This window comes from Hoplias malabaricus, chromosome Y (assembly GCF_029633855.1).
Source record: "Hoplias malabaricus isolate fHopMal1 chromosome Y, fHopMal1.hap1, whole genome shotgun sequence".
Classification (NCBI taxonomy): Eukaryota; Metazoa; Chordata; class Actinopteri; order Characiformes; family Erythrinidae; genus Hoplias; species Hoplias malabaricus.
Window position 1 is genome coordinate 76,053,400 of NC_089820.1, and position 24,606 is coordinate 76,078,005.

The 24,606-nt window shown below is 41.5% G+C and overlaps 1 protein-coding gene across 1 annotated transcript in view; it reads right to left on the reverse strand.

Annotated features, from left to right (window-relative positions):
- Positions 1-4,062: 4,062 nt before the first annotated feature.
- LOC136679361 (E3 ubiquitin-protein ligase HECW1-like) overlaps positions 4,063-24,606 on the reverse strand; it is a 42,770-nt gene continuing 22,226 nt past the window's right edge. The window contains exons 7-29 of the mRNA XM_066657838.1: positions 20,028-20,170; positions 19,380-19,480; positions 18,686-19,024; positions 17,434-18,396; positions 15,988-16,089; positions 15,168-15,318; positions 11,528-11,646; positions 11,115-11,236; positions 10,802-10,987; positions 10,011-10,145; positions 9,717-9,822; positions 9,489-9,585; positions 9,290-9,373; positions 8,857-8,963; positions 8,019-8,133; positions 7,479-7,592; positions 6,774-6,926; positions 6,412-6,510; positions 6,175-6,304; positions 5,894-6,040; positions 5,480-5,594; positions 4,912-5,110; positions 4,063-4,684 (exon numbers count right to left, since the gene is read on the reverse strand). Of these exons, the coding sequence (XP_066513935.1) occupies positions 4,573-4,684; positions 4,912-5,110; positions 5,480-5,594; positions 5,894-6,040; positions 6,175-6,304; positions 6,412-6,510; positions 6,774-6,926; positions 7,479-7,592; positions 8,019-8,133; positions 8,857-8,963; positions 9,290-9,373; positions 9,489-9,585; positions 9,717-9,822; positions 10,011-10,145; positions 10,802-10,987; positions 11,115-11,236; positions 11,528-11,646; positions 15,168-15,318; positions 15,988-16,089; positions 17,434-18,396; positions 18,686-19,024; positions 19,380-19,480; positions 20,028-20,170 (3,939 nt within the window). The 3' untranslated portion in view covers positions 4,063-4,572. The remainder of the gene's footprint in view (positions 4,685-4,911; positions 5,111-5,479; positions 5,595-5,893; positions 6,041-6,174; positions 6,305-6,411; positions 6,511-6,773; positions 6,927-7,478; positions 7,593-8,018; positions 8,134-8,856; positions 8,964-9,289; positions 9,374-9,488; positions 9,586-9,716; positions 9,823-10,010; positions 10,146-10,801; positions 10,988-11,114; positions 11,237-11,527; positions 11,647-15,167; positions 15,319-15,987; positions 16,090-17,433; positions 18,397-18,685; positions 19,025-19,379; positions 19,481-20,027; positions 20,171-24,606) is intronic.

Here is a 24,606-nt window from a genome sequence, read left to right on the forward strand (position 1 = left end):
ATAATAATTTCTCTCTTATTCTCTACGGACTTCCCTTGCTTTTTTTCCCCCTTGTACTTTCCTTGTATTAGATAATGTTGTTTTATATTGTCCTTTTAAATGTGCTTTATAAATAAATACTTACTTACTTTTAAATAAACTCCTCCAGAATGTCATCCATCTCCTTTCTTCCTTCTTTTCTTTCTTATCGACTATCAGTTTCTCATAATAGTCATTGTGAACGTCAGTGTGTACACCCTGAATACACCCATTTTGTGTGACTGTCTTCTCCAGAGCTCTGATGTCTACTGACCAGAAATGGAGCGGAGCTAGACAATATATCAAGGATGCCCCATGACATGAGTTGAAATCACAGTTCTCCTAAATGTAAGTGACATTCCTGCCAAATTCCAAATTCCAGCCTGGTTACAGTAACCAAGGTCCTCCCTGCAAAGGAGGAAATGAAGGTAGAGCATTATAAGTGTGAGAGCGTGTGATGCCTTGTGCCCAGGGTGTGTTCCTGTCATCATACCAGTGACTGCATGTGGTCTCCTGGCCTGATATGACCCTGAACATATTAAAATGATTATGGAAAATGAAGGAATGAAAAAATAATTAATTCAAAATTCTGAATTATAATCTAAAACATTAACAATGGCTTGTGTAAAAGTCCTTGGTCATTTTTGTGCAACCTCTTGAGCATGTGACTCATGAAATTCATTGATTTGTGTCTTTACTATTACAATGTTTTCACATAAAATTAAACAAAACACATTTTCTCCATATGATTGTACCTAGTAGTAGGTCCATGCATGTTAATAATTAACCAATGATCACAAACTATTAAGAAAATCCAATTTTAAAAATACAGTAGAGTTTATGTATTTGGTGACTGCTCACAGATGTGGAAAAAGGCTAAGAATTGTATATCTGTCTGTATCTTGGTATTTTGAAGCAGCAATTGACTTACAGCACACCTCAGGCCTCAGACCCATTATAATAGATTGATGAACAAGAACTATGACAAAATAGTGCATTACAAAGTGATTGTTTATTGACATTCTTTAACAGTGATATGCTTTATACAGAGCTCGGCCTGAGAAAGAAGCTGTGAACCATTTTGTTTCTGAATACAAAACTGATATGGAGACGTAACACAGTGCAACATAACGCCATTAGAGCCGAACTGTGTGGAAAAACAAAGACGAGGCAGGAGCCCGAGCCTTTTCAACACCTCCCAAAAAACCTAGACTGTTTGGGGCAAGCATTTGAGGCAGTTAGTTCCAGGATTTCTGTCCATTTGAGCCACATTTTGTCTCCGAGAACTAGAAATGAAGGACTTTGAAAAAATTAAACAGAAGGCCTCCACAAATTATGCAAACTTGCATTGCTTTGTAGTTCAGACTAAAAGGTGCATAGCATGAGGCAGTTATACAACCAGATTCCAAGAAAAAGTAGTTAAGAATATGAAGTTTTCTTTAAAAAAATGGGAAAAAACTGGAAAAAAGAAATATCATCTACTACATACATTGCATTTCAAAATTGAGATATGTAAGTTACACATACTGTATCAATAATTATATACACATTCAATATACAGTACATCCAATTATATAACATCTAAATTAAAATATTAAATACAAATGCACTTTTATATCTAATGTCTCCTAGATCCAATGTTGACTGTAATAGGGATGAGAAGCATATATTTTCATATCAGATTTGCAATAATTTCCCAGTACTTTCCATATACTGCTTTTAAATATAATCCCAATATTTTATTTTATTTTCACAAAGATCAGAATTCTGAATATGTACAATTCAAAGGATAGCATGTTCATTAAACCTTTTTTTTTTTTTGTCAGAATCATGTCTTGCAGGTTACAAATGGAGTACTGTAATTAAATATGCAGCACACCATTGTGTATCACTGCTTGTGCTATGATTATTTTAGAATGAAATTAGGTGATATTTAATTATGAAAAAGGTGGAAATCCAATCACAGAACTTTAGACCATCACATACCCAAGCCAGAACCACTGAACCAAGCTGTAAGCTTTACCACTCACTATAAATAAAAATAAATTAAACATTTATAATCTCTAAACAATATACAAGACATTTAACCTCATTGATACCCAAAACGTAAAACCAAACAACCTAACAAAAAAGTAAAACCAAACCTGTTAATTATGCTAATAATGACTGCAAGCTAGCCTTCAATTAGCATGAACAGTGCTAATCAAAGATAGTTTACATTCATTCATTATTAGCATCATTAGCAATACACACTGACCCCTTCCCTTTATCGGCCTACCCTCCTGGTATATTACATAAAACACATTGTAGCCTAATCTGTTTCTTCTTTTTTAATAAAATAAAACAACGCTACTGCCTGGTAGTGATCTCTACAGACAGATTTAAAAATAAAAAAAAATCTGGTAATTTGAAATGCATTGTGCACTATGTGGTGTGTAAATGCCATGTTTCAGTGTTTAAACTGGACCATTACTTGCATCTTTACTCAGTTCACTATACAGTACTGTTCAAAATCAGAGACCACTCTTCCGTTATTTCAAAATGGCCATTAATTACAAATTATTAATTTTTCAATAGCAGGATACGTTTATAAAACATATATTCAGTTGCATTTACTATATCTTCCATACTATTTGGAAGACTTGCTTTTAGCAATAATAACAAACCTGCAGAGACTCCACATCTGCCAATCTCAGGCTTTGGTTAAATTTTCTGTGAACACCAGCAGCTTCATTTTGTTGACAATTTTTTTTCTATTAATTTTCTTTTTTTTTTTTTTGTTGAACATTTTTTTGAGGCACATGTATATTTTTTTACTTATTCTTGCCTTTCTTTACGCAAGTCGTTAACTGATTTCCTAAAATAAATGTACGTACAGACTATTTTGATGGGAATGTAACTTGGTGAGAGCCTCTGTACTCACAGGGATAATGTTTTCTGTTAGATTATCAATACACAATGCAGGATAGTATGAAAAAAAAACAATAAAAAATACACGTAAATATAAATCTATAATTTAAATCCTTTAACAAATCAAACAGTAATCCTTCTTCTGACTGCAGTCAAACTGGTTGAGAGCCTTTCTACCCGTGTTGTTTTTTCTGGTAACAGAATGTTTTTTTTCTTCTTCTTTTTAAACTATACCCGCATCAATTCACTGCTCACTCATTTCTAAATCACCACCACATTTCTTTAGTGTTAGCAGCTGGAGCTACTGTTGTAGTGGCCAATTTGAACAGCATATTTAAAATGACAGTCTTTAATTCTTTGCTTAATTTTTTCTTTTCTTTGTAACTGTTATAAAAGCAGGAGAACACTCAAGGCCGTGTTATTGTTAGCCTTACATACATTACATAATTAGCAATAACATACAGGCCCTCTAGTGTTATCTTGGGTAAATAAGGTTATTTAGCGTTGTTCAGAACAAATGAGAAGTTCCCAAGTCTCCACTACAATAAAAACATGTTGACGTGGCATTAATACACAGCACTGAGCTCCTAGCCCACTTCCACTGGGCTCCTGCAAAGAGAGGTGTTATGATCCTTGAGAGTGTCAAGTGCTGATTTCTTCATTCTTTGTATGTGTGTGTGTTTGTGTGTAGGGACATTGATTTCCTGCACATCTATAATTGTATGCAAAAACTTTGGAGAACCCTGGTGAAGTGATGTTACAGAGAGGGTGCACATCTGCACATTTCAGAGCATGGTTGTGTTTTATCTGACAGACTGAATTTAGCATCCTGTGTCCTGTGCTAAATGATGCAACATTTTATGTATATTTTAAAATTTCATTTTTATTTCAATATGTTTTAATGAATGAAAATGAAACTGAAAATGTTTGGGAGGAAAATGTCCCAAATGACTCCTTTAAAAGCTCTACATTTGTATTTTATCACAGATCTTCAATGTAGGATTGGTTTAGCATTTTATTAGATCAGTTTCATGTGAAATAAAGGTGTCAACTAACAACATGAATATTATTTTTATTGATTTTCTAGTAATTTAGTAAACAATTTTGAATGTTTTCTGTTTCCTCCAATGCTCATAAATGCTCATAGTTAATTTATTTTTAATTTTAACCAGGGGTATCCAACAGTTTGCATACAACATAAGCCACGACACTCAATCAGTGACGCAAAATATTGTTTGTGCAACAATTAATGGAAGAAGCTGTCTACATCCTTCCAGTGACATTACTTCCAGTGTCTATTACTGAGAAAGGAAACTGTCGCTGCAGCAGTGGTTGAAGTTGCAGTGGATGCTCCAGCCTTGTGGGAGTTGGGGTGCTGCAGCAGAGGTCAAGGCCCTGAGAGTTAAAGGAGGCTGAAGGCTTTCATATTGCATACACTGCTTGCATGGTGCACATCTTTTCCTCCACACACCACACGCCATGTGCACAGGTGAGTGATGCATGCAACAGTGTCCTTCCAGGACATATTAAAAGATTGGATAAAAAAAAAAGTACACTTTCCATGGATCGACTTCAGATCATATACACGACAGGGTGTACGCCAGGAGAGAGACAGAATGAGCGATGGAGAGATATGCAAGGTCCTCACTCAAGGCCAAAAGTGCTGGTTTCCTCCACTGCGATCAGAAGCTTCTCATACAACATCGTGTAGGACGGATAAGGAGGAAGGTCAAGGCGGTTAAAGCATGTGTGTGCCCTGGAAGAACACAAAGACACTAATGCAATTATTGCTCACTTTGGTGAAAAAAAAACAGAAGCAGATTAGCAGAAGCAGACGTGCTAAAATCATGATTTCTATGAATACATGAACATATACATGAATCAACCAAAAATATGACCAGAAAACTGCAATTGAATGAAACTCAGTCAGGTAGTGTCTCAGGCAAAAGATGTGAAAGAGCGGTGTGAGCACAGTTTTCTCACCTGGGCAAAGAGGTGATCTTCCCCCACTTCTCGATGCAGAAGCGCCGCAGGCCGTTGCTCCCCCGCAGCGCTGTGAAGCCCTCATATGGCACACTAGACGTCCCGGTCACAAACTGCAGCAACCGTAACCTCTGCTCGTTATTAAAGCGCTCCACAGCCCCCCAGAACCACCGAATAACTATGTGTCCATCATGGTAACCTGAGAGGACAACAGATGATTAATAATATTTGTCTATCGATTAAACTGAAGATTAACTAAAAAAGATGTAAAAGAATAAATATAGACTTTTCAAAGATTCCAAAACTTCCACAAAACAAAAAAATTTAAGTCTTTAAAATTGCTTAAATAAAAAGAAAAAAGAAATAATTACAAAAATATTTATGCCTTCTGACTGACATTGTTTACATCAAAATCATCTGTTGTACCCATTGAATTTTTCATTCATTCATTCATTCAGAGACAGTCAGAACACACCAAATTCCTCACAGACTGTGACCCCATCAGAATTTCTCAATTTATGGAAAGACTCATCGAACTTTGTTCTGCGAAGTGTATAAGTGATCCCACCTCCTCTGTACTCTGTGTTCGTTCTCCAGTCATTCAGGTCAATCTCAGCTGTTCCAGCAATGACCAGCTCCAGCTCTCGGGCATCAAACACAGACACCAGCCTAGAGTCCACCACCTGATCACAAACACACAGATTAAACAATAATGTTCATAGCTTCTACTTTGTAGCTAGTGCCTCGTATATCAGGACAAATCGATGTATGTTTAGCCACCAAATATAAACCTGGCTGAGAGTTTGAGAGAGCCAGCTCATGTCTACAGCCTATTCAACAGGTCACCATTTATTTGTACTATTCTCCAACCTCTCCCCATCCCATCCCATAGTCTGTGTTGTTTGCTGTTTCTCTGAAGCTTTGTTCTAATTGGCTGCCCTATACTCGACATGTAAAATAAAGGAAGGATTAGACAGCTTACCTCATAAAAACCCCGGACGAGAGCTTGTGTCTGCTGGACCACACCCCTCTCCACCCTCCACTTCACCATCCGCTCAATGTACTCCTTCTTATTCTTCTCCGTCACCTGCACGTTGGTTCCTCCTGATTTCAGCTCTCTCTCTGTTACCTGACGACACACAATGCCAGTTTGTGAGCCAAGGATAAAGTCGTCATCACAGCATTTATTAACAATACAGCGTAGCATTTATCTCTGTTACAAAAATGATTTTATACAAATATATATAGATTTTTGACTAGTACCTGGCCAAAGACCTCCTCGTTGACTGTGAAGGTGAGATCCAAAACATCAGTGATATCATTATCCTTCATCCATTGTAAACTCTGGTGAAATTCCTCATCCAAATACTCCAGATCACTGAGGTCAGTTGCTCTGAACAGAACAAGAGCATGTTAAAGTTATTCTGCTTCACTGATTGTCATCAACAATATGATCTCCAATTACACACAGTTTACAAAATAATATCAGTTTATTCTTACAGTCTGAGGAGAGCCTTGTAAAAGGGCCGTGTGAAGAAGGCATCCAGCAGGTACTGATGAATCAATGCTAGGCCTAGTATACGGCCACTGAAACGGAACCTGAAAACACAAACATCCACAGTACAGTTGTACTCGTCTTGTCTTTCTATGGTTGACAATGACAATCACTGTAAATGATGAGAAGCATTGTTCTTATGATGCACCAAAAGCTGTTTGAATGACTCCCTCTTGTGGACAATTTTCATCCTACTAAATGTGAGTGGGTGAGTGAGTTATGAGCCAGCTTTTTATTAAGTTCTTTGACATATATGGATCACAAATAGGGATTCTGTACACAGAAAGTGCAGAGAGGAGGATCTCACCATTCCAGATGGTTCTCCACAAAGGCAGACATGGGGCTGATCTGGACTGTGTAGGTGTCGTTAGCAGAGTACTCAAACAGGCCATAGTACGGGTTAAAGAGCTCCTGAGAGAGCAAGAAGAAGAACTCTCGAGAAGGTCCACTGTAATCCAGGCTGGACGAGGAGGACAAGAGAATAATGAGAAATGTTAAGATTGGGATTACACAGTGTTGTTTGAATATAACTCCTATATGACTTCATTTTAGGTGTGAAAATAGGTTTTAAAGCATTTTTGTGTAATGTATAATTGTAATTCATAATTAAATTATTCAACTGTTGCCTAGTATTAAAACTGACAATTGCATTAGTTTTTAGTTCCATCAAGTAAAAAGTGCTGCAAAAAAACGTGCATTGATTTGTTCTGTTCTTATCGATAATATTGTATCCAAAATATGTGAGTTTAGGTTTAGATGAATTTTAAAAACGCTGATTTCAATGTAAGCATATTAATAATTTTAGGGCATGTTAATTTTTGGGCTAAAACACTGTCACTGTTGAAAAGACTTTTCTTCAGTTTTTATGTATTTTCTTTGTAATTTATAAACAGTAGCTAATATTTCAATTTCATAACAAAAATGTTAAAAAGCTAAAACTATATCAGTTAACAACTGTAAAGCTGTACATTTTTTTAATTGTAATGCAATGCATAAAAGTGGTAGGACTTACCCTTCCTCCCCAACAAATGTGATGTACAATTTGTTCCTTTGGAGCTCTTTCCTTGAGTACGCCATGACCTGGTTAAATGTGCCTTCCAGCAGGTGATCTCTCCTTACTATCAACCTGCAGCACAGAGCTAACAGTTTAGCAATAGGCCGTTTCACAACAACATCAGTATATGTCTAATAACTTTCAAAGGTTATCATCCATCCATCCATCCATTATCTGTAACCGCTTATCCAATTCAGGGTCACGGTGGGTCCAGAGCCTACCTGGAATCATTGGGCACAAGGCAGGAATACACCCTGGAGGGGGCGCCAGTCCTTCACAGGGCAACACACACACTCACACATTTACTCACACACTCACACCTACGGACACTTTTGAGTCACCAATCCACCTACCAACGTGTGTTTTTGGACTGTGGGAGGAAACCGGAGCACCCGGAGGAAACCCACGCGGACACGGGGAGAACACACCAAACTCCTCACAGACAGTCAAAGGTTATCAGTCAGTTATAAATACCAGTTCACTTCCATGCTGACTCACTTGATTTTACCAGGGCCTTGCCCATAGCCCTTAGCTTCGAGTTTCCTGTAGAAGTTGCGAAGTTTGGCCTCAAAGTCTCTCCTGTAGGGGGCTGGAGCTCGAGCTCTCTGAGTTCCTAGGTGTCCAATCAAATAAAGCAACACATCAGAACAAGCTCCAGTGAAAACACTAACTTTCTGTCTATGATGAGGATCAATCAAAGAGCCAAATGATCAGTAAACTTTCCGACTGATCAGTTGCCGAATCGAGGTCCGAAACAGAACACGTCTGTCTGGACTGCTGTCTCATCCTTCTTTTGGATGACAAGGAGAAAAACATGTTGGAGTTGTTGCTGGAAGGAAATCCAATAACAACAACACAATGAATCTCATTGTTGAAAAGGGAGAGTTCTTGTGTTCCAACAGGTCAGAGGAGGTCAGTGGAAGAGTGGAGCTGGATCAGAGTGGACCAGAGCGGGTGGAGGAGGGCAGCCAGTGTGGGGTAGAGTGGAGAGAGAGAGAGAGAGAGAGAGAGAGAGACTCTAAAGGTTTAGTGGGGATCGAGAGACTGAGAGAGCATCTGACCTGGAGAACTGTCACCAGAGAGACAGCACACTGGAACCAGTGGAGCTCTCTCAGCGATGCCTTAGCACAGCACACAGCAGATTGTTCATCAGCTCAGAATGGGAATAGGGGTCAGTTACTTTAAACGTAATAATAAGAAAGCATTTCCATTTAGAGTTAACTGAGTTATAAGCACCTAACTATTTAATATTACTGAGATATTTTGAAGAACAGGAGGTCTGTGGTGTTAGAGACAGTAATCTGTACATTAGTGTTAAGCGTATTGTAGGACCCACCTGGGGAGTTCTGAGGGGAAGAGCCAGGGGAACAGCGAGGGGAGAAGCCAAAACCAGAGTGAAACGCAGAGAGAGGAACATAGGACATGATCTCCTCCTCGAACAAACTGCACAAAATATAACAGATATGATTCAATCAAGTATTTTTATAACCAATAACCAATGCATGCTCACGTGTGAGTACAGTACGGAAAATAAATGAGAGCATGAAGGCTACCACATATTTTGAGACATATGAAGCTGACCACTGATTCTTCTCTAACTGCTGCTAACACAACACCACTGGAGCTCAACACAATTGGAGAAAAACACTAACTACCCACCTCATATATTAGCCAACTCACTAATGTGTATATAACACATCATTAAACATTGATTACTAGGCATCAATAAACAAACAGAACTAGTTAGCACACACCAGAATATCTCTTACCTCAACAGCATGACCAGGTCAGCATCACAGGACAGCTTCTCCAGTCTGGGTGTGCCCTCTGTGCGAATGTGGTGAACCTTTTCCCTGAGAAGACATACACAAACATACACATATTCAGCACTTTTACACTGGTAATACATAATCGGGTAATCTCTGGGAACAGTGCAGTAAGGCCATGCCGAGTTAAAGAGGTCAGTACTTGAGGGAGTGGTTCCTGGCCAGGCTCGGCTGCCTCTCCTGAAGCACCTCAAAGATGTTAGGTTGCCGTAGAAACACCACAATCTTGTCATTGTACGCTGGTGTGGAGAGAAGCACACGTCATCATTAAACTCGACAAGTCTGATCAATAGATTTTTCTGATGTTTCTATTAAATATATTTGCAGGACCTATGAGGAGAGCAGCAGCCCCCCATAGTGGTCTTCATACCTAATGGCACTGGCTCCTGTTGGCTTTGGTTTCTGATGGCTGCTACTAAACTGTTACCAGGCCGTGCTAACAGAGACACTCCACGAGTGCGGGACACCTCAGACGCCTGCAGACCAACCAACAAAATCCATCGGTCACAGAACAGAAAATGGACAAGCGTTAAGTTCACTATTTTAGTTGATTTTACTTCAATGCTGCAATATGTAAAATACAAATTTCCAGTGGCTACAGACGTTTGCAGCACACCATCAAGGATAAAACCCCACACACTGTCTGTGTCAGACTGCTACTGACCTCTCCTGCGCTGTAGCTGCGCAGTCTCTGCAGGTGCTGCCGGTGCGTGAGGTGATTGGGCAGACGGCTGTTCTGCAGAGGGATTCGGGGGTCAATGAAGGTGGTGGCTCGACTGTTGTGATCCACAAAGAAGGACTGCAAAAACAGAAAGTGGCTTACAAATGAGAATGGAAAGAAGGGAGGCCTCCCTGACTCCTCAGTTTCAGTTTAACCCCTGAATGCTTCTAATTTTGCCTTAAAGCAACACTAGGTAAAACCTTAAAAATTACAGTTTCAAAATCATTGTGATGCTTCACTGACCTGTAACAAGGAGAATAAAGCCTCTGTTGTTGCTACTCTGGGCTCAACACTGTAAAAACTGCACTGTGTAACTTTTGAAGAGTGTATTCATATAGATTGTAAAGATACAGACTAAAGCCCACTTGTTGCTGCACAGTTGATCAGTGGCCTTGACATGATCCAGTATTGGAAAAGAGTCACTGTAGGACCACCACTGATCAGGACTTATTTGGAAGATGGACCATTCTTCCCACAGCACTGACACTAACAGACACAACTGTAGGGTGTGTTATCTGTGGTCTGAGGACATCATGGGTGTGCAAGCTGTGACGAAACCGCTCTGTAACTAGAACGTCTCAGTAATATGCCTCTTAAGGACAGTTGTCCGTTACAATGCTGCTGACTTAAACAGCTGTCTACGTAGTCAGTGCCTACTTAGGTAGCTCACTATGTTTTGGAACCTCAGGCATTGCCTGAATCCTTAAATAGGATGACCACAGCCATGATTCTACCTTTCCCTGAGGGTCTGTTTTGATCTCCCAACCCCGGGGCAGCTCCATGTGTGCGTCTGCGAAGCGGTTGAGGAAGGTGACCAGGTCGCGGTTGTGCTGATAGCGCTCAAAGTTTCGCGCGTCCCTCCTGATCTTCAGGATCATGTGCTTTAGACACGAGCTGTTTGTGAACATGCGGTATGCACCCTTTCAGAGAGAGAGAGAGAGAGAGAGAGAAAGATAGAATTCATATAAATTACCTACCACTTATTCTAAGCTAACACAGGCAACTCGCATGTAAAATTACTAGGTGGAGAACTTAAGGAGAGCTTACATAGTTAGCATGGAGGACGGTAAAGAACTCCGGGTGTGTGATAAACTTGACGGCAGGACTCTGAAGCAGCTGAGTGATCTTCTGACAGTGTCCTGGGGAACAGGGGTTGTCTCGCCTCAATTCTGAGAGAAAAAAGAGATGTTCATTAAGGCAAAAATATGAACTGAAAACCAAGCAAGAACAGTTAGGAGCTTCGAAATAAGTCCACAATGCTAATAAATATTTTAAATCTTATGGAAGCATCTTATGGAATGGCCTTGTAACTCATTCACTCATGTTAAGTAGGCTGAACATATTCCAGAAGGGGGTTACCATTAGCAGGTAAATCATTTCTGATGCTCAGTGATACTGAGCTGGCACCATCGTGCTAATAATGTTGATACATAGAACAGTTCAAATGGTGAAGCACTGACCGCTCGCCTGAGGTGGAGAGTCCGTCTCTGTGTTGGCTGTTCTCTCTGCTCTGGGGCTGCCCCCACCCTCCTCCTCTCTCCTCTCTGGAGCTTCTCTCGTTCTCTGGATGGTCTGATACCTGAAAAAGAGTTTATACAGGAACAACAGTCAGTTTCTGCTGCTATTTTTAATGTGAAAATGTATTTTATCTCCTCGTGAGCTGAGAGCTGGTACAGAACAAATCACAAGGTCAGTTAAAGTACCCTGTATGCATAAATAAGACCCTGCACATCAAGTACTGTGTATAATGTATTAATGAGCCATGTTTTATTAAAGCAGTAAGCCACTAGAGCTTATGTGTTACACTGTTTTAATAACCTTGGGTTATTAAAGTCACAGTGTGACTCTAGAACAGTGGCTCTCAAACTGTGTTATGCTTGTGGTACGGCAAATGACTTTTTTATCAAATGTACTACTTAATTAAGGAATTTATTCATAACTGAAAATACTTTCATAATTATGCCCCAATGTAATTCAACTGTCATAAAAAAATAAAACCTGCTACAGATACCATCCACTATTTTTTCCCAGAAAGGAACAGCAATCCCACAGTTTTTTGAGAAATCCATGTGAAGAAAGCCCAGTTTCAGTTGCTTACTGGACGTAAGCAAAGACTAAAGACAGACGTTAGCAATTTGAACTTTATTACAAAAAGGGCAAAGTGGGAACGAGAAAAAAAATCCGAGACCAAGCCTGAGAAATATTCTAGAGCCCAGAAGAACTGACTCCAGTTCTGAAAGAAGCAAAGCGAGAACTCTGTACATGTGAAGACAAAATAGAAGAAAATGCTTAGCTAATGAAAATGTGGCTGTTCTTCGCATCATTAGAGTCCTATAACACAGTTTAACACAGTGCTGCGCCTCCTTCACCTACTCAAACAAGCACAGAGCCACTGTGACCTGCTCCAAGCGCCATGCTGTTTTCACCAATAGGTTATTAAAGCACATAATTGATATTAAATTGAGCTCTTCTTGTTTTTATTTCTTTTAAAGCATTTTTTCCCCTGATGCATTTTATATATTCACATAAATGTATAGTTAGTGTTACAGTACTATAGAGTTATTTATATTTACTCAATCCTTCATTCATTATCTGTAACCCTTATCCAGTTCAGGGTCACGGTGGGTCCAGAGCCTACCTGGAATCATTGGGCGCAAGGCGGGAAAACACCCTGGAGGGGGCACCAGTCCTTCACAGGGCAACACAGACACACACACATTCACTCACACCTACGGACACTTTTGAGTCTCCAATCCACCTACCAACGTGTGTTTTTGGACTGAGGGAGGAAACCGGAACACCCGGAGGAAATCCACGTGGACACGGGGAGAACACACCAACTCCTTTCAGACAGTCAGAACCCACAACCTCCAGGTCCCTGGAGCTGTGTGACTGTGACACTACCTGCTGCGCCACCCTTATTTACTCAATTGTTTTTAATAATTACTTTAGACTGAAGAAAAAAAAAAATTCAAACAAGGTTTTGCCTTATGCCCCGGAACAGAGGAAGAAACAGGGGCACAAATGATCACCCAATGATTCTGTGGTAAGACTCATAGTGTGATAATGGGTGGTACTTGGTCTTAAAAGTTTGAGAACCACTGTTCTGGAATATCAAATAAAACAAGGCATACGTAATCGCCCTTAAGATGGTTCAGTGAGATTTGGTTGAATACTATGTGAACTAGTGCTGTAATGTATCTAAACAATATATCATTTTCTGCTTTGTTTTGGACCAAGGGAACTAACTGATCTACAAATATATACACCCTTCAAAACTCTATCTGTCTGTGTTTCATATTGTATGAGAGAAAAGCGGAAGAATCTGAAATATTAACTCTCTCTGTAAATTGTTAAACCAAGTAATCTTGACAACTCTAGACTTCCTAGTGTTATTACAAAAGCTTATGCTACAGATTTCCTTCAGTTCAACCTTTCACTTTAGGTGGATCATACGCATTCACCGAAGACCCCATAGTAAACAGTAAAAAAAGAACAGATAGGACAAATCTAGTTGAAAATAAGATTTTAAAAAACCACTTGAAAATCATCCTACATGCACTCATCTAAACAAAGGGAGCTTCCAATCCTCCAAATCCAAATCCATCCCACCAAGAGGTTCAATTCAAACTCCCTCGCGTCTTCCAGCTCAGATCCTGTTAGGAGCTTTAGGCTGTTGTATAAGCACTCACTGCTGCTTCTTCTGCTTCAACCTCCGCCACAAAAACAGTACATTGCTCAATATAAACCCTGTACGACACTGCCCTCACACAGAACTGAACCGGGGACTGAATAGAGGCTTAGACTTCAGGCCGAAGCTTTTTATTGATGCATCAATCCAGATATCATCGTCGTAATCATCATCACAAGCAAATGTCCAGTTTGTTAGGATCTCTTACTCTCAGATGTCATCACTGGCCTTCAGACCAATGTATACTAACAAATCAGTCAGTACTCAAGCTTTCATAATCTCCATTAAACAGAGGTCTTTGGAGCACTGTGATCTCCAGAGCTGTTGTGCTCCGTCTAATACTTTTGTGGAAGATACAGACACACTCTCAGCAGAGCGGAAGTACTTGTTATGTCACATATACCCACTAGGTGGTGCAAACGAGCCTTTTTCGCAAATACCTGCCAACCACACACAGGAAGGATGAATAATGTAGAGGTGAAGGGAAGCAGCATATGAGTCCAGAGGCTGAATCACAGGGCAGCCGAGGCTACAGGCAACAGCTCTGCTTTCAGTTCCTCTTCGCAGTGTTAATGCAAGCTGCTATTACAAACCGACCCGTTGTCCAGCACAGTCTGCCCACCTTAAAGAGTTCTGACGCAAGTACAGGCACGGATTCTTCCTCAAAACTGAATGAATCAGTAGGTGGAACTGGACCAGGAGAGTGAGAGCGTGGGCAATAAAGCCATAAGTCTGCTAAACATTGCTTCAGTATGCTCTTTTAACCTTTTCCAGATAGTTTTAGCCATTTCAACATATGAGTTTGCACGGTATGTTTCCTGCCTTCCCATCCTCCCACCCATGGCCTCAGTCAGTCAGGTTACTGGGGCTTTAAAGATCTCATTAAAGGGGTATATTCTACAACTGTCCCAGAAATTAGTAATTAAACATCTGTGACCTGCTTTGGTCAAAATGTCCTGTGCAAACATCCCTGTTCAGAATGGCAGGTCACAGCCCCTGTTTCTTTAAATAATGATAATGAGCCACTTGTTGTTAACCCTGACCTAAGCGCACAGCAGCAAGGAGCAGAACCTCTGCTTTTTAGCTGTTTTTGCTCAGTTCTCTTTCTTCTTCCTTCTTGTTTTCCCCAGTTTTTGCTCAGTGCTCTTATTTCTCTGCTTGTCATGTCTGTTTTGCTCTATTTATTCTCATCTTTAACTTGTACATGTGTAAACAAGTGTCATTTTTCATAATATACCCCCTTTACTATCTCTGTAGCTTCACCCGGACAAGACTGAATATTGATGGAGAGGTGGTAGAGATTCGTTTTGTCTAATACTATTTCACATTACGAACTTCGGAAGGATCATCATAGAGTCTCCTGTGCCACCAACATGCAATAACTTTTATTCTACCAAGGCCCAAGTCACCTCCTGTTGAGCTGCTCCATCTGCTGGATAGAGCTGGACCTGCGCAGGCCATCGGGCGTGGCCGCTGTGGTGGGCCTCTGCCAGGTCGTAGTGCGGTTAATGTGGTCAACATAGAACACACGGCCATGACTGTCTATACGCGCCTCCCAATCTGTAGAGAGAGAGAGAGAGAGAGAGAGAGAGAGAGAGAGAGAGAGAGACAGGGTACAGAGATAAGCAGGCGCTGTGACGAGGTGATACTGACCTAATATTCACAGCTCAGCCACAGATACACGAGTGAGTTTGAGACTGTGAGAGAAATATCTGACAACATCAGAATCTTTAAAAAAATTTGAGCTGATACACCTAATTCAAATGATAATATTTAATAAATGAGGTGCATATTCTGGATAAAATTATACTTTTGGACTCTTTTAAGGACTCTTTCACATCAACTCAAAATGGCCTTTATGGAGAATAAACATGCTAAGAGCATGATGTAAGGTTTTTCACGTCTAATTATACAACTCTTATTGGACTCGCTTTCTCGTGTTTTATCAGGCTGAAAATATGCAGTAAAATATTTAAATATCCAATATCACTAGAGTGAGGCTCTGGGGAAACGCGGCTGTGTCCTTGGGAAATATACACGGAATACGCAACAAATCCTGACGTATTCCAAAATAATGAAATCCTGACTCACATCCTGCTGAAAACTGGAAGTGAACACAGTACTGAATCATATCTTAAAGAATTGCAATCGATTGGTTGTGAAGTCACAGATTTACAGCCCTATCCTCTGCGGGGAACAGATGGGCAGTGTCCTGCAGGGGGCACTCACTGGGCGGCAGGGGCTCATCGATGGTGGGGTAGTGGTGGGGGTCTGGCCTCAAAGCAGGAAGCTGACTCACTGGGGGATGGTTACACGGAAGTGGACACTCTCCTATAAACACATACCACACACACACGCACACACACACACACGCACATAAGCAACACAAAAACCAGGGCTGAACTATTCCATCTCAAAATTACATTTTGATAATGATAATAGAAATATATCATTGACACTAGGGAGTGGAAATCTGACGAATACTTACAGTTACTGAAATAAACTAAGTCACATATATTTTATAACTCTAAGACTTTAAACTGCATTTGACATTTCTGATTCAAGGACAGTGTGTTATGTTGTAAACAACCCAAATTTATATCAACATATATATATATATATATATATATATATACACAGGAGGTCCTAGGGTTATGTCAGCCCCGAGTTACGATGTTTTGTGGTTACGACACATCTCCCATTTTCTGTATAAAGCCTTGTTTCGACTTAAGTGTTTTAAGTGGTTTTGTGTCGTAAACGTCGTAACGCGAACTTCGTGTTTGGTGTGCGTGGCGGAAGAATACACGGTTACGCGGCTCAGGACCGAGGAGTATAGGTGTTGGGATAGGATAGGTGCTTACAGTTTGTTATTTACGTACAGTATGTACGTATGTTCCGACTTACACCGAAAATCGGTCCCTTTTATCAAATAACACCTCTAAGTCCAAAAACAATAATCAGACCACAACTAGACGTATTTGGAAGCATGTCTGGAGAAACAACCTCACAGAACTGTTCAGCTCATCTATTCAAATCCAGCACTGCTCCTGCTGGGATTCTTCCAAAATTATACTGATCTTTATAGAGATTGGATGAGACCAAGCATTAAATAAATACTTGGATGCTTGAAAATCAAGCATTTTTTTTTTTCCATGAGCATTTAACAGTGAATGGACAGATTGTAATATAATTCATTTATTCATTGATTGCTTGCCTGTAACCATTTATCCAGTTCAGGGTCATGGTGTTTCTGAAGCCTATCCAGGATCACTGGGTACAAGGCGGGAACACACCCTAGAGGGGGGCGCCAGTCCTTCACAAGGCGACACACATTTACACATTCACTCACACACTCACACCTATTGAGTCGCCAATCCACCCTCCAAAGTGTGTTTTTGAATCGTGAAAGGAAAAACCAGAGCATCTGGAGGAAACCCATGCAGACACAGGGACAACACAACTCCTCACAGACAGTCTCCCAGAACAGGACTTAAACCCATAACCCCAAGACCCTGGAGTTGTGTGACTGTGCCACCCCTTAAAGGTGAGATTTTATTAAAAAACGAACTTGTTAAGCGCAGAGAAGAAAGAGAAAATGGCTAAAAAACAGAGTTTCTGCTCCTCGCTCTTCACTGCTGTATGTTTGTGTCGGGGTGAACAGCTGCTCATACTCACTCCTGCTCGTTCCAGCAACTGGAGACTCTCCATTGCCCATGACAGCGTGTGGACTCTGAACGTGGGCAGTAGGTGCCTCCTCCCACTGAGCATCACCATCCCCTGGTTCTCTCCTCTCTGCCCCCTGCCCTAGCTCCCCCACCAATCCCAGGATGCCGTTCACAGCTTCTGTCTCGTCCTCTTCCTCTTGCGAGGAGAACACAGTGCTTTCAGAGCGCCGGGCGCTGTCCAGTGAGGCAGCCCGCATGGGTCCAATGCCCCTCTGGACCATGTGACTGCAACAGGGCACTGGACTGAGCTCACCCTCGCTCTCGGCTGGCGATTGCTGACTTCCAGCCTGGCCTTCCGCCCCTGGGGGCTGGCCCTCTCCGTCCAACATCTGGATGAGGTCAGAAAGCCGCTGGTGGGAGCGGCTGCGGGGCAATGTCCGGCGAGGGTGGGACAATCCATCGGGCGTCATGGCATGGGGCTCTAAAATTACAGCCCCTTCCTCATCTTCATCCTCATCCTCCTCTTCCTCAACTTGTGGCTGGTCAGGTTCAGGAGCCATAGCCTCCTCAGCTTGCTGATTGGATGGTAGACTGTGCAGCAGGTGGTGGATGCGGATGTAGTGGGACCGTGGTGTCTCCGGCTCTCCGCAAGCTGAGGCTATGACTGTCTCCAGCTCTGAAACAGGCAGGGAGCAGGGACGATTCTTCCTTCGTGGTGTCGTTCGGACCCGGAGCGGGCAGCCGTCGTCAAGCTCTGCCTCCTCCTCCGCCCCCTCTGCCTGAATTCTGCCTTCAGACGAGGCAGGCTGCAGTTCAGATACTTCATTTTCACCTTCCATGTCCTCCACTGCAGCAGGGGGCGCCAGAGTGCTTTCAGCCCCCTCAACTGAAGCACTAGCAGCTTCTTCATCATTCTCACCCTGAGTTGCTTCCTCTGTTTCTGCAGGGATCTCTCCTAACTCCATCTCCGTCTCTGTGGAAAGAAATAGTTTGCTGAGACAAAGCTTGATAATAATGTAGCAAATACATTGTATCGTATTACACCAGAAACATTAAAAAAAGTTAGTCCTGAAAGAATAGTCCTGCTTTTTAAGGGCTGGAATGAGGACTGTCCGGAATTTGATGGGGCCCTGTACAGCTAGATAGCAATACACACAACCAGCAAGGCCTGAGATGCTCACTAAGCTGTACATAAAGAGTATCTTGTTGCCATCATTTGCAAAAATTTCTTGGACTAAAAGTTTAGGAAATAGTTTCTTCACCTCCTGTTTCCTGTTGAGCCTCCAGTTCACTCCCCTGCTGCTCATTGCTCTCCTCAGCTACAGGCTCCATCCCCTGGACCACCTCTCCGTCCTCTCCCTGGATCCCTGTCCTGCTGTCCCCCACCACTGATGGCTCAGGACCAGGCTCCACATCCATGAGCATAGCTGCAGCATCCACGTCTCCATCCAGGGGCAGGTCAGGGGCTCCCTGGTCCAGGCTCATGGTGTCCTCTGCCTGGACTGCAACAGGTCTTTCCTCTGTCTCCAGAGCTTCTCGCTCCGGCTCCTCTGGAACCACTGAGCACTCTGCCTCTGTGCTTTGGGACATGTCCTCATCGTCTGCAGGGCGGGGAGAAAAGTGAACGTTAACTACACTCACTTTATAGGATTTGAAAGCATTCAGCCGACAAAACAGATGTGTTGGATTCGAGCTGCATCACTCCAGAGAACTGCTCCCAGGGGAGTCTTTATACCTCTCCAGACCATGTCTGACATTGAGCTGGGTGACTTTATGTTCATGTGTGCAATTTAAATCCTGTTCTACAGAAATTATTCACAGTGTGTGCACAGTTGGAATGTCTGTGTCAACAATTGGTGCACCAGTTGTAAATAATGTTATTTGAAGGAACAATGAGTGCATTTGCAGCATGTGTAACACTGCAGGTCATGTGAGTACACAAGTATTTTCACAAACCTGGGTGGATGGATGAAGTGATCTCGAATCGAAACTGCAACTGACCGCTGACATGCTCTGTGGGAAGCCTTCGACCCAAGGTGTAGCTGACCACTCTGTCACTGTGAAGAGCACATACACAAAGAGAGAGAGTGAAAGAGAAAGAAAAGCAAGAATGCATAAGTAACAAGTAATCATTCTGACATTCAGTTTTGTGATTATATACGAAGATTATATACGACGATTTGTCATTTACATGGTATATATATGATATGCATGATATGATATGATATGACGGCACGTTGGCGCAACAGGTAGTGTCTCTGCCACACTGCTCCAGGGTCCTGGTGTTGTGGGTTCTCCCCGTGTCCATGTGGGTTTCCTCCGGGTGCGAGGAAAAGAGTGTGAGTGAATGGGTGAGTGTGTGTCGCCCTGCGAAGGGCTGGTGCTCCCTCCAGGGTGTGTTTCCGTCTTACGCCCTGTGATTCCCACCGCGACCCTGAACTGGATAAGCGGTTGCAGACAACGAATGAATGAATGATATGATGTAATGTGATATGATGAATCATGCTTAATAGACCAGGAACATGAATAACAAAAATGTCTCCATTTTGATCTCAGATTTACTTTAAGACCACAAAACATGTGTGATGTGTTTGATGAACATACCCAATCGCGTGCTTTTCCAATAATCTCTGCACAGGCATGGACAGTTTACCCAGAAAGCGCTTTATGATGGGCCGGCTCTTGGCAAATTTATCTTTCACCTCAATCTCCAACACATCCGTAGGCAGAGAGACAAAATTAAACCGCTGCAGAGAGAGAGAGATCGAGGTAGATATAAAGAGTGAGAAACAGAGAAAGTGTGTTGTGGGCTTGAAGTTTTAGACCTAGAGTAAGCTTCTATTGCTTGTTAGCTGCATTAGACTTGCAGCTCCAGTGTAAACCTAAAGAAGCATATTCAGACCCCAAACATGTCTTGGCTGATTGAATATATTCAGTTTAGTGGAACATTTCTGGGACAAAAGAAGATTTCAAAAGTGTTTACTGCCACATTGCAGGAATGTTTAAGTGATAATATTTGCTGCTCCAGGGAATCCTGACGCCATAATGAACGGTGGGGGGTATAGCTCAGTATCAATATCTCAACATCTCTGACCCTTGAATGAATATTTAAGGCTTTCCAGAGTGATTCGCAGTAGTGCAGGAGGACCATGTTATAGCAGGCGTTAACCCTACTGCTCTCATTTTAGCCCTGCAGCTTTAAACTGATTCTAGTAAAATCAATTTAGTGCTTCGGTTTGAGATAAGCTCCGCCCCCTCGGCTGCTCTCTCCGTGGTGCTGAAGGTTCTGCAGCATCTCAACTCTGAACACGAGTTGCAATAACCTCACGCCCTTCATGTGTTCAGCGTGGCTCTGAATACAGAGAGAGAGAGGCTTCAGCAGCGTCACTGCACTTGACTCTTTTACACTACATGATACACAAACACACACACACAAACACGCTGGCATCTGGCCATGTCACCCCGGGAACAACAGCGCTCAGAGAGATTTGACAACATGGAATAGGGAGGAGAGAGAGAGAGAGAGAGAGAGAGAGAGAGAGAGAGAGAGAGAGAGAGAGAGAGATAGAGAGAGAGAGAGAGATAGAGAGAGAGAGAGAGAGAAAGAGAGAGAGATAGAGAGAGAGAGAGAGAGAGCGGGAGGGGAAGAGAAGGAGGGATGGACAGAGGAGAGAGGCAGGGAGAGAAAAGAGAGGGAGAAAATATTGATAGAGATGAAAGATGAGAGTGAATGAGAAATTATAAGGAGAAATAAACAGAGAGAAAGAAAAATAGAAAAAGTGAGGTTACAGAGAGAAAGAGAGGGGTGGTGGTGGGGTAAAAGTAGGGAGAGAGATAATTACATTATTGAAAAGTGAAACACTGAGAATAGAACATGAAGCCCATGTATGACTCTTCCACTCTGCAAGTGTGTCTGAATGTGTGTAATTTCTAGGTGCAGTGGACTGGAAAGTCATTAATAGGATTATATATGCATGCTTCTAGCGTTTAGGGATTTAATGACATGCCACAATTTAAAACTCAGTGATAACCACACTGTTTAAATATTAAACAATTCCAATAACCAATCTACAATTAGATTTAATATGGTTGTCTCACATTTATTGCAGTGGTAGCTGCATGTAGCTGGGTATAGCATAGAAATGTGAACTGTTTCATAATCACAGATGAGTGTAATACCTAGTTTTGATGACTACTGGGGCTTCAGAATCATGTATCTGTTAAATCTGTACCCCTATACGACACACTAACACTGACATACTGCTTATTTTTGTGGAAAATAATATATTTTAAAAGCAATATCATGACATAATGATGCTTCCACCACCATACTTCACTGTACAAATTCACATACAGGTTTATTATGGAAAATGAATATAAAATGTACATTTAAGGGCAATTTATGTCATTTACATCATGTATAGGTTGTATTCCAACATTATACCTCATGGCTGCATACAATAAAATCCTGACATAGATGTTCCATTATAAAGGCTGTTGCTGCAGCAAAGAAAAACAAACTCCAATTCTCCAAAACAATAAATACTTGACCTCAAAAGAAGCGCAGGATGAGAAAGTGTTCACAAACTTTTGGCCATATAGTGCTATGCCCAAGGTTCCTGAGTCACCTAACTACATCTGAAGGGCACTACACCACCTAGCATGCCTCTGCCTCCCATTTTTCTGTCTTCCCATGGGTCTCTTTATGGGTAAAGTCTGCCATAAACACTGCTGCTGCCTCACCCTTTCACTTACAGCCTATAGGGCTACGTTCCCATAGCAACCCTTCCTCTGTCTCCTCCTTTGTGGAGAGGGTCACATGACTCCTGACCAAGCATTTACAGATAACAGAAGACAGCAGCTTCAATTACATCATCGATCGCTTTCATTAGCCATAGACACTAACAGATATCACTGTAAAATGCACCATTTTAACCGTAGTTGATTCTAATAGCATTCAATAATGTATATGTTTATTATTTGAGGTAAACAAAACTCTCTGTCTTTTCAGATTTAACCTCAACACCAACTGTACTTTTTTAAAGAACAGTTCCTTCATTCACATTTGCATATTCAATGTATCTATAAAATGATTCAGAATCATATTACAATGAGGGATCAGTTCAAATTAATGTACTGAATATTTTTCTGAAGAATCGTGACTTGATATTTAGGTCAATGATTTAAGCACTCACTTGACAATAGCCCACACCAGTCATGAATCCATACCTCTGTTTCAAAAGGCAGCAAAGGCAGCTATGCTAACATCCAAGCTAAGCTCATGCTTGGGTGACCTAGCCAGCAAATCAGGAGATATTATTTTAGAGGCTATTTAATTAAAAATATTAATTATTTTTATAAAATATGTAGAAATAAAAAGAGATATTGTGTTAATCCCCTTGGGGGGAAACTGAGAATCCACATTTGACCCATCCATGGCAGGAAACACACCATGTAAACACACACACACACACACAAGCTAGTGAGCAATAACCTGAACATACTAATAAACCCTGAGCAGTGGGCAGCCAATTCAACCACAGCACCCAGGAACAGTTGGGGGTTAGGTGTCTTGCTCTAGGGCACTTCACTCATGAATGTTAAGGCAGGAAACCTGTTTCCATTTTTCCTACCAGTCCACTGGATTGAACCAGCAGCATTATGGCCATATAGAACATGAAGTTCTATATCTGAAACCTGGGACTGAACCAAGGATCTTTTAGATCTTCAGTCTAATGCTTTCACATAAAGCTATTTCAACCAGAAAATAGCCTTTTGAAATATAGTTTTTATAAAAAAAAAACACACAACACAAATTTAGTGCTAAAACAGATTAGCTTTACAGCTAACAGTGAGTGACAGTAGCGTAGCAATGCTGAGTTTTCATTTAGCTCATTTAGCTTAGCTAACGTTAAAGGTGAACTAATCTGAACCTTAGCTGTTAATCCCAAGAAAACTATTGTGCTTTTCTGAGCAATAGAGCTTATTTCTGAGACGCATTATTTAATCTATGACTAAATTTAGGTGGCTCCGGTTTCCTCCCACAGTCCAAAAACACACGTTGGTAGGTGGACTGGTGACTCTAAAGTGTCCGTAGGTGTGAGTGTGTGAGTGAATGTGTGTGTGTGTTGCCCAGTGAAGGACTGGCGCCCCCTCCAGGGTGTATTCCTGCCTTGCACCCAATGATTCCAGGTAGGCTCTGGACCCACTGCGACCCTGAACTGGATAAGCGGTTACAGATAATGAATGAATGAATGAATAAATTTAGGTGTTTTACTACCTTGAGTGTATATCCTGAATGTGGTGCTGTGGCAGGTAATTTTATCACAGCAATGCTTTCTAAGGCACTGCCTTATGGGCAGAAAGGCACAGGGGCAGCTGTGTTCAGTTTTGGACCCAGCCAGAGCAGCAGATGGAGAGTAGAAGGCATGAAAATGGTCGAGCTGGGGATGAGGTCACTCTCCAGTCAAATGCCAGTAAGCCATTTTATTCTTCTCCCCACAGAAATTTGGAAGGAAATTACCCCCACTCACACCCTCTCAGCTTTCACTGTCGCTTCTTATCTCTTTCTCTCTTTCAATCTTTTCCTTTCTCCGTGTGTCTCTCCACATCTTGACCTACTTTCCACCCCCCACACCCCACCCACAGGGTGATTCTGTCGCTCACGTGATGACTCTCTCATCTAATACTATCAGCTAGGCTGAGTGAAGGCCTCCCGTCATCTCTCCTGTTGGAAAAACCACACTTCCAATATCAGTGTGCCTTCACAAATGCCCTTTGACAAATGAGGGCATTCCCACAGTGCTGTAAATCTCTCAGCACTGGACACTCAAGTTTCTTTCAGAAACTGGAGGAACAATGTATACAAAAGTGTAAACCAATAAAAAAGGAATATATTAAACTTTATGTAAATATGCAATTTTAAAAATGTATTTATTTATTTATTTATTGGGTGTGGGGTGGGGGGTGTCAAAACATTTGTTAAAAATGATATTGACCTTTAGCTTCAAGAATTCGAAAGTAGTAGACCAAAAAAACCCCAAATATTTAATAACAGAGCACTGGCCCTGGACAACAGTGCGGAGTAAGGTTTTATGGACTGAGGCATGCTCGAAAATGAAAATAGTCCCTGATTTCATTTTGGTTAAACAAGGATTGCGTAGCCTTGCAACAGCTAAAAATC